Genomic DNA, 10,188 nt, shown 5'->3' with positions numbered 1-10,188 from the left:
GGCACAGGGTGCCCAGAGAAGCTGTGGCTGCCCCTGGATCCCTGGAAGTGTCCAAGGCCAGGTTGGATGGGGCTTGGAGCAGCCTGGGATGGTGGAAGGTGTCCCTGCCATGGCAGGGGTGGAATGGGATGAGCTTTAAGGTCCCTTCCAGCCCAAACCATTGTGGGATTCTGTGATCTGCAGTTCTGCTGCCACACAGGGAAGGGTGAGCTGCAGATCTCTTATTTTCTGTTGGGATCTCAAGAAAGTGAAAAGAAGATTTGAGGCTGTTGCCTTTTCTCTGAGTGATGAGACCACTTCATGCTGGAAACAGCTGAAGGAGGATTTCTCTGCCATGGCTACTGCAGGTGGAACCACAACCCTGGGATTTACGTTTGGATTAGATGTTCTTAAAGGTATTTTCCAGCCTCAGTGACTCTGAGATTCCCATTAAGAGATGTAGATGTGTGTGGCTGCACTTGGAAATAATTCTAATGCATAAAAGACATTTAAAAATAATTTAAAATGAACTTCTCTCCCAGGCTGTAACTTTAATATCATGCTTGTGTTCCATAAGGTGTCTGACTTGGGAAACCTTTGATGGAAAAGGTGCTGCTTCTCCTGCTGGGATGCACTTGGGGATGGTGATTGGTGTATTTTCCCTGGAAACTTGTTTTGTTTTACCATCTGCTTCTCCCAGCTCACCTGAGGGGTGGGAAAGGGACTGGGAGGAGAAGGAAGAGAATCTGGTCCCTCCCTTGGGATGGCAGCTCCAGGGGCCTAAGGGAAGTTTAATCCTCCCTTTCTCCTGTCTGCAGAGCAAACGCGCTCGAGGAGCAGCTGAAGGAGCAGGAGCTGAGGGCTGACCAGACCCTGCTGGAGGAGATCAAGAAGCAGAGGGAGCTGCTCAGCAAAATGGAGAGGGAGAAGAGCATTGAGATTGAGAACCTGCAGGCCAGGTGGGGCTGGGAGCTCTCCTGGAGCCAATCTGTGCACAGGCACAGCCTGGGGGGGACACAGGGAGGCAGGCAGGGAGTTTCATTGGTTCAAGGAGTGACTAAAGTCACCACAAACCCTGAGTTTTGGTTATTTGCACCTTTGGCCCACAGACCTAATCTTTGATTCTTTATTTGAGCTGCTCTGATGCATTTTAAGTTTAACTCCCATCCTTTATCCATGAGCCTGCCCTGCAGCATGGGGATGGAGAGGGGATTTGTCAATTCCTCTTCCCATAAATGATCTCTTTTAATGCCCAGATGTTTTCCACCTTGATGGAAACAGGCAAATACCTGGGAAAGAAGAATCTTCCGAAAAGGAAGGGTGTCCCAGCCAGGGTGCTTCATGCTGCCTGTTGCATTCCAAAGGAAGAAGTGGGGTGGGAGAGGTGTCAGTTATTTGACAGCATTTTCCAGCTTTCCCAGAATGTTTTGCTGTTGTTCATCCCTTGCAGTCTATGGAAGATGAAGACAGTGGGGTTTTACCTGGGAATGCAAAGACAAAGCCCTCTCTGATCCCCTGTTCTGTTGTCTCTGCTGCTGAGGCTTGTCCAGGGACTGAAAATGCCCTTGGAACAAGGAATAGCACTGGATCTGATGGATGTCAGGATTGTGTGGATGCCCCTCTCTCCCCCCTGGCAGCAGAAATATCTCAGGCTTTGCCTCCAACAGATGAATCCCTGCTGGCTTCCCTTTGGTTTAATATTCCTGGGAATGTTTCTCCCCAGTGTGGGATGCTGGGATGAGTCTCACACCCATTCCCTTTGCAGGCTGCAGCAGCTGGATGATGAGAACAGTGAGCTGAGGTCCTGTGTCCCCTGTCTGAGAGCCAACATCGAGAGGCTTGAGGAGGTGAGGCCAGGAGGTTCCAGGTTTTGGGATGAAATTCTGGCTTGGGATGAATTTTCACGAACATGAGATCCATTTAATGTAACAAACCAGTTGCTTCCACTTTCCAGTCGCTGCAGACCCCACTTTGGGCAGCACAATCCCACACAGTTATCCTTGCAGTTTCCCACTGTTCAGCCTGGAAGCTGGGAATAAAGCCCTGCTAAATCTGTGTGGCAGTGGCTGCTCGGGAAGGGACTCGTGCCCTCTTGTGGAAGCTCGTCCCCATCCCTGTCCCCATCCCTGTGGCCAGTCCAGTGCAGGGGAAGAAGAGGAGCAGGGATGCTCCATCTCCATGTCCTGGGATTTGTGAGTTGAGTTTTCAAAGACCTGTGTCACCTCCCAGCCCCTCTCACTGTCACCCTGCTCAGGATCTGAGGCCGTGCAGGGCCGGGGGCTTCCCCAGGCTCCTGGGGATGGGCAAGAGCCTCATCTTTAGGGATAGTGTGGATTACAGTGGGACACCTGAAACAGGGGCTGCATTTTGTCTCTGCTGAGCTTGGGGCAGAATTAAAGTTAAAACTGAACTGAAATCAAACCTCCTTACCCAGCTGAAGAGCCTGAGGCACTTTATCCACATTTAATCCCACGGGAGAGCGCTGCAGCTCCATCCCTCCTGAGGTGGTTGCATCTGCCAGGACCTGGTGAGCACAGCTGAGGCTGGGGGCAGGAAAACCCCAGTGGCTCTGAGGATAAATTCCCTGCCTTGGTGTCTTTCAGCCATGGGAAGTTGGTTTTGATCCATATTCTCCTCTCCACAGTGAATGGGGTGAAGGAGGAGCAAATCACTGCTCCTCCCTCCCCAGGAGAAGCAGGGCTGAGGAGCTGCTCTCCTGTCCAGTGCCCAAAAATCAGGATTTTGTTGTCAGTGTTGCCTTTCCTGCTGCTGTGGTGCCTTTGGTGCTGCTCTGTGGAGCAGGACAGCCCCGAGCCAGCATCTGGAACTCCTCGTGGAGCCTCCTCAGCCCTGCCAGGGCCATCCATCACCAGCGCTGGAGGGGGGCTTGTGACGTTTGTGGAGTTCTGAAAGCCAAATCCTTTCCCATGGGACTGGAAGCTGTGGGCCCAGGAAGGGGGTGGTGAGCTGGTCACAGGCAGAAGGTGCTGCTCTAGGGGCTGTTGGCATCCTCACCTGCATCCCAAACATTGGGGAGGAGAAGGGAACAGAGCTGGGCTTTGTGTTTTACACCCCAGCTTGAACTGGTCTGTTCCCTCTTGGATCAGCCCTCAATTAAAACCTTTCACATCTGAAACCAAGAGTGGGGGTAGAGACCTCAGATTCAGGAGTTTTCTGAAATCCAGACATAAGGAGCTTTATGATTTAATGTCTCCTTGGCCTGGAGCCGCCGTGCTGGCCCCGGTCCCTCCCAGCCCATCCCACGCCAGCACCGTGCTTCCCAGAAAACAGCACGAGCGTGGATATTCCTGTGGATTCACTCTGGAGCCATCCATTTCTGCCTCCCTCAGTGCTGCCAAAGCCCCAAGCCCTGGCACCCTGAGCAGATGAGATCCCAGCAGGCAGAGCCTCCTCAGGCGCCAGGAGAGGAGCGTTCCCTGCGGAGCCAGCGCCGAGCCAGGCCTCTCACTGCGGCTCCTCGTGTCCTTGCAGGAGAAGCAGAAGCTGCTGGATGAGATTGAGGACCTCACTGTGCAGCTCACAGAGGAGCAGGAGAAAAAGAGGAAGATGGGGGACAAGCTGAGTCAGGAGAGGCACCAGTTCCAGAAGGAGAAGGAGTCGACACAGGAGGTGAGTGGAGCCTGGGCCTGCCACAGCCCTGTTCCCAAAATGTGGGAATGTGGCCTTGGCAGCCTCTCCAGAACTGAGTGTGACTGGAGCAGTGGGTGCTGCCTGGGCAGAGGAAAGGGGTTCAGCAGCTGAGCTGCTCTGAAATTCATCCAACATCGTCCCTGCAATGGGGCTGTGCCACCCTGGCCCCTTCCCTTCCTGCCTGGAAGGAGCAGTGGCAGAGGCACCTGGAGCAGGGGGGTGAGAGCTGAGTGCCTGGAACAGGATCACATCCCCCAGTCCTCCCATCATCTGTGCCTGGTGATTCCAGCTGGAGGCCCAAGCAGGGCTGGCTGTGGTGGCAGGGAAGGGCCTCAGGCCCAAAGTGCCATTAGTTGTCACTGTGGTGTCACTGAGGGCTGTGGGGTGAGGAGGGGACCCAGCCCTGCAGCAGGAGGGAGCTGCCTGGGGAGGGACCCACACTGCTGGGGGTCTGTGCTGCTGCAGACCCAAACCCAGCCCTCCAACAGGGTCATTCCAGGGCTGTGCTCACATATTTTAGTAGCTCCCCATCTCCTGCTTGCTGGAGGTGTGAGGGAGGAAGAGGAAACCAAGTGCTCCCCAGAAAGGAATTTAATCATGGAATGTTTTGGGTTGGGAGGGACCTCAAAGCCCATCTCGTTCCACCCCTTGCCATGGGCAGGGACACCTCCCACTGTCCCAGGCTGCTCCAAGCTCCATCCAGCCTGGCCTTGGACAGGGCAGCCACATCCAGAGGCTGCTGCTGGATCTCTGGGGCCTGTGACACCCAGCTGTCCCCCTGCCTTGCTCTGCAGCTCATTGAGGACCTCAGGAAGCAGCTGGAGCACCTGCAGCTCTTCAAGCTGGAGGCAGAGCAGCGCAGGGGCCGGAGCAGCAGCATGGGGCTGCAGGAATACAACAGCAGGACACGGGAGACAGAGCTGGAGCAGGAGATCAAGCAGCTCAAACAGGTAAGGAGGCCTGGGCTGGCAGGGAAACGATTCCCTGATGCCAAGGGAGGAACAGCAGGGTCCTGGGGCTCTCTCCCAAGGGATGGAGTGGATCCAGGAGCCCAGGGCTGACTTGCTCTGCTGTCCTGGGAGAGGGAGGTTGGTGCTTTCTCAGGGACAGCAGGAGCCCTTCTCTCTGGATCTTCCCAGTGTATCTCATGCAGGTTCTCTGGAACCTCTGGGCAGTGACCCAAGTGCTGCTCCCAGCACTGTGTGAGCTGTGTTAGGATGGAAGCCCCTGTGTGCCTTTGCCAGGCTGGATCAGCTCTGAGCACCAGGTGCCCCAGCAGTGTGTGGTTTGTGTGTGTGAACAGGATAACAGGAACCTGAAGGAGCAGAACGATGAACTGAACGGGCAGATCATCAACCTGAGCATCCAGGGAGCCAAGAACCTGTTCTCAGCCTCCTTCTCCGAGTCCCTGGCAGCGGAGATCAGCTCTGTCTCCAGAGATGAGGTACGTGCTGTGAGGAGCTGCTGGCTCAGACTGCACCTTCCTGGGTGTCTCCACCTGGCATGGCCTGGCAGGAGTTGATGTGCCCTGTCTGTGGCCCAGCTCACACCCAAAATTCCCCCTGAAAGCTGGCAAGAGCAAAGAAATCCCCACACAATTATCTGTAGAGCTCTCAGGACTTAGCCAGCCTCCCAGCCCTCCCTCCTGGGAACAGGGAAGCTGCTCCCTGCCCAAATCCTGGCAGCTCTGCTTTGCCTGCCCGGGGACAGCCTTCCCCTTCCAGGACAGAGCAGCCACCACAGGCTCTGTCCATCTGTCTGGAGCTGTCTTTAAACCCCTGGGAGCCAGAACATTCCCCCTGGAGATGCCAACTCCTCCAGCACGTGTTCCCCCTGAGCACCAACCACGGGTGGCTGAGCCTGCACATTCACTGGAATTAAATCTTTAACACCTCAGGAAGTGGGGAAACACCCCCGGATATTTTGGGGGACGGACACGTGATGCTCCCTGCTCTCTCCAGGGCCCCATCAGGCTGAGAGCTTGAGGAAGGACAGGAGTGAGCAGAACCAGTTTTCCCTGGCCACTTAAACAGGGAAAAAAACACTATCCCAGTCCAGAGTGAAGAACCAGGGAGACACCCATGGATGCTCAGAGCCCCGGGAAGCTCTCAGCAGTGTCAGGCAGTGACCTCTCCCTCCCTCCCTTCCCTCCCTCTGCTGCAGCTCATGGAAGCAATCCAGAAGCAGGAGGAGATCAACTTCCGCCTGCAGGATTACATCGACAGGATCATCGTGGCTATCATGGAGACCAACCCCTCCATCCTGGAAGTCAAGTAAGGGCTGCACTCCTCGCTGGATTTGGTGCTCTGAGAGGATGAAGAGGGACTCCAAACGTCTTTGCACTTGATGAAGGCACAAGGAAGCCTCAGCTCGGGGGGTGACTGAGCCACGGACCAGGGAAAAGGAAAGCCAGCAGCCAGGCTGTGCTGTCTGACTCCGTTATTTTGAAGCCCTTCTGGCTGTGGAGGGTGAAAGGGAACCTGGAGAAGGAGCTCAGGAAAGGGACACTGCAGGAGGTGCTGGGGACTGTCCCGACAGGCACCGCCCCGAGGGATGCTCCGAACCGCGGGAGATGGGCACGGAGATGGAAGTGACAGCGCTGACTTTCCCCTGCTGCCCTGCCCAGCCCCAGCATCTGCTGTGCCAAAGTGTCCCTGACACACCCACCGGGCAGAGCTGGGAGCGAGGGAAGCGCGTCCCGGACTCGCACAGGGTTGGGGTTCGGTTTTGTTTTGGGGTTTTGGTTTTTTTTTTTTTTAATTAACTTAATGCAAATGTCCTCATCCAGCTGGCTCAGCCGTGCTTGCCCCGTGCTCCTGCTGGGGCTGGCTGCGTGCAGAGCCCTCAGCGGCTGCAGGGGCAGCCCGGGGCTGTTGGGGACAGGGCGTGAGCGCACTTGGTCACCTCCCTCCTTATTTATTTTTGCTGTCTGTGGCTCAGTACTGTCGGCACGTCTCGGCATCCCGGCTCTGCTCCCCCCCCCTCCTCTTCCTCCTCCTCCTGCCGGGCTCTGCCCTGAGGTGGCTCCGGGGGGAGCTGCCCCTGGTCCCCAGCTGGGGACAGACACTCGGGCTGTGTCACAGCGGGGCACGGCTGCAGCTCCTCACCCCGCAGCGGGGGCCGCTCCTGCCCGTGGGACACGCAGCGCTTTGGGGGCTGCAGCGGAGAGGCCCGAGCTCCCCACTCACCTCCCAAAGTCCCTGGCCTGGGGACAGTGGCCTGTGCCATTGCCAGCCGGAGCAGGGCTCTGCTGGTGATAGCTGCAGCCCTGGAGGGAGAGCCCGCTCCGGCTGCCTTTCCCTCTGTTCCCGGCGCCGGGGCTGCAGGAGCCGCGCTCATTCCTCGTCCCTGGATCTCCGTGCCCGTGGGGAGAGGAGCCGGCAGCTCCCTGGGAAACAAAAGCCATGTTTACATCAGACAGCTCCGGGCTCGCTGGCACAGCGTGACCCCGGGAGCGGCCGTGGCACCCCCTGCTCCCCTGCGCTCCCGGGAGGACACAGCCGGCAGAACCCCAGGGATGCCAGCACGGCCTGGAAGCAGAATTCACAGCAATCCCAGGGGGTGCCTGCTCCTCCCCGAGCCCCTCGCAGCCCTCGGGGTGGGTGACCCTGCCGGGGAGCCACGGCCGCTGTCACCGCCTTATCCCGGGGGACCCGGCCGAGCCACGGCCACGTCACCCCGGTGTTCATCCCCCAGCAGGGTCGGGGGGAACCCCAAACCCCGGGGCAGCTCCTGCACCCCAGCCCTCCCCGGCTCCCACCCCTCCCCGCCTCCCTCCCTGCCCCCAGGCCGCGGGAAGAAGCCACGTAATGTACATTTCCAGAGAAGCTTTGGGTGTAAATCAGTGTATACTTGGAGAGGGAAAATTTTTCTATCTTGTAGAGTAGGTATTTTTATAGAATGAAGGTTGATCCATTTTTTTAATACTTTAAAAGAAGAGAGAAATGTATCTGTGTATACACAAAAGCATATATATATATATATATGTATAAATATATAAATATTGGAGATCTGCCTTTCTCGACTTGGGATCCCCAGGTCTCAAACAATCGTTTGTTTTTTCCTGTCGCTCTCACAGAGGTACTGTAACTGTAAATAAGCACCGGGAAAAAAAAAAAAAAAAAGGTTTTAAGCAAACAAAAAGCACTGACTTGCACATTCACCATGCTTTAAAGGCCCTATGGAGAGAGAAAAACAAAAACAAAAACTCTACATCCTGAAAATGTTCCTCTTTCCCAACCGGTATGTGAAGGAAGACCCCCAAAAAAGAGGCAAAAACGGTATTGTCTTAACTGATGTATCAATTCTTGTCGGATTAAAAGCTGTTACTATTCCTGCCCGGAGAGTTTTTTTCCACAGAGGTGGATTGGAGCATCCTGAGGATCCAAGTGCTGGATTGGAGCATCCCAAATATCCAAGTGCTGGATCTCCAGGGGGGCTGGATGGAGTGGAAATGCTCCTGTACCAAAGAGTGCCCTGATTTGGGGAGGATGAGGATGAGGGAGGCTGGACCTGGCTGAAATGCCCTGATTTTGGGAGGATGAGGATGAGGATGAGAGAGGCTGGACTCGGCTGATTCCAGAGGGATCAAGGTCGGAGGGAGCCAAAATCTCCCCAGCCAGCCAAGCTGTGTGGGTGGGAACGGGGAAATTCCACCTTCACCTTCCTGGAGCATCCAGGTGGGGTGAGGGACCCTCGGAGCTGATCCTGCTGCCCAGGGACAGGCTGGGACAGGGACTCGTGGGTCTGCTCCAGGCAGGAACACGGAGCTTTCCCTTCCCTCTGCACCGGGAGAACTCCCTCGGAGCACTCAGCTGCTCTGAACTGCTCCAGAAAATCCCTTAAACGCCCTCACCTCCCTGCTAAGCTGCTCCCCACCCCTCTAAGCCTCCTCCACCCCTCCCCACCCCTTTAAGCCGCCCCAAAGGGCCTGAACGTGCAAAATCCCCTCCCAGCTCCTGCCGTGCCTCCGGATGGCTCCAGACTGTTCCTCTGAACTGTTCCCTGGAGCTGCAGCAGAGCTGGCGAGAGCCTCTGACACACCCTGAGCGCTCTGAAACCCCCCAGATTGCTCCAAACTGCTCCAAGCAGCACTGAGGCTCCAAAACACCCCCACAGCTGCTCCAAAACATCCCAGAGCTGTCCCAAAACATCCCTGACACGGTCCAAAATGTCCCTGACATGCTCTAAAATATCCCTGAGCTGCATAAAACATCCCAGAGTTGCTCAAAACCATCCCAGAGCTCCTCCAAAACATTCCTGAGCTGCCCTAATCTGTCCCTGAGCTGCTCTAAACCATCTCTGAGCTGTCCTAAACATCCCTGAGTACCTCTGAAACATCCTGGAGCTGTTCTAAATCACCCCTGAGCTGCCCTAGAACATCCCTGAGCTGCCCTAAATGTCCCCAAGCACCTCTAAAACATCCCTGAGCTGCTCTAAACCATCTCTGGGCACCTCCAAAGCATCCCTGAGCATCTGTAAATCAGCTCTGTAGCGTTCCCAACTGCTCTACACCCTCCAGGCAGCTCTAGAGTGCACCAAAGGTTTCCCTAAAACATCCTTTTAAAAATTCCTCTGAAATCTCAGCCTCCAACATCTTGAAGCTGCTCTAGAAATGGGGTAAGTAAATAACTCTGGGGGTATTTCTGTGGTGCTGGGTTGCTTCAAGGAGCTGTAAATCACCTCTGAGCAGCTGAGGCTCTGGAAGGATGGAACTCTGGCCATTTCTGAACCACTTGAACTGCTCAAACATCTCTCGTGCTCCTCCAACCAGCCCTGAAAGGCACCAAGATGCTCAAACTGCTTCAAAGTAGCACTTGAAGCCCTCTAAACTCTTCTAAAACTCCTCGAAATAGCTCAAAACGGATCACAGAAAAAGTCTCGTGGCAGCTCTGAAGCTCTCCAAACCTCCTCTGTGCAGCTGTGAAACTCCTCAAGTGTCCCAACAGCCTCCAAAAGGCCCTTGAAACCCCTCTGGACCTTCCTCATGTGCCTCTCAACAGGGTTAAAACTTTTTAATAACATCTCTAAACTCAAACAGTTTGCAACCACCCTAAACCCCCTCTGAACAACATCAGAGGGCCACAGGCAACCCTAAAACAACTCCAAAGCTGCTCAAAAACTCATAAAAAATTAATCAGAGCTGCTCCAAAGCACTTCAGCTCTTCTGCACCTCCTCTGATGAGGGCTCTGAATGGCTTAAAACCTCTCCAGCCTTTTCAAAACTGCTCCAGAAAAGTCCTAAAGCTCTGGAGGTCTCTGCATCCTTCAGAACAGCTCCAGAGCTGGTCCCAGCCCAGCTCCAGCCCTTCCACCCAGCTCAGGGGGCTGAGCACTGACAAACCTCCAGCCCCAGGACAGCTCTGGGGCACTCCCAAGGCAGACACTGAGGGGCTGGAGCGTGTCCAGGGCAGGGAACAGAGCTGGGAAGGGGCTGGAGCAGCAGCAGCAGCTGAGGGAGCTGGGAAAGGGGCTCAGCCTGGAGAAAAGGAGGCTCAGGGGGCCCTTCTGGCTCTGCACAACTCCCTGACAGGAGGGGACAGCCGGGGGAGTTGGGCT

General features: G+C 55.6%; 1 protein-coding gene across 6 annotated transcripts in view; it reads left to right on the top strand.

Moving 5' to 3' along the window:
- RAB11FIP3 (RAB11 family interacting protein 3) overlaps positions 1-7,967 on the top strand; it is a 71,775-nt gene extending 63,808 nt beyond the window's left edge. For all 6 annotated transcript variants that reach the window (XM_015642529.3, XM_015642530.3, XM_015642531.2 and 3 more), the window contains 6 exons: positions 798-938; positions 1,745-1,826; positions 3,472-3,609; positions 4,425-4,580; positions 4,934-5,074; positions 5,794-7,967. In XM_015642529.3, the coding sequence (XP_015498015.1) occupies positions 798-938; positions 1,745-1,826; positions 3,472-3,609; positions 4,425-4,580; positions 4,934-5,074; positions 5,794-5,907 (772 nt within the window). In that variant the 3' untranslated portion in view covers positions 5,908-7,967. The remainder of the gene's footprint in view (positions 1-797; positions 939-1,744; positions 1,827-3,471; positions 3,610-4,424; positions 4,581-4,933; positions 5,075-5,793) is intronic.
- Positions 7,968-10,188: the final 2,221 nt, after the last annotated feature.

The sequence above is a fragment of the Parus major genome, chromosome 14 (assembly GCF_001522545.3).
Source record: "Parus major isolate Abel chromosome 14, Parus_major1.1, whole genome shotgun sequence".
In the NCBI taxonomy this organism is placed as follows: domain Eukaryota; kingdom Metazoa; phylum Chordata; class Aves; order Passeriformes; family Paridae; genus Parus; species Parus major.
The sequence above is the reverse complement of the archived record's forward strand: the minus strand, read 5'-3'. Positions and strand labels throughout refer to the sequence as shown.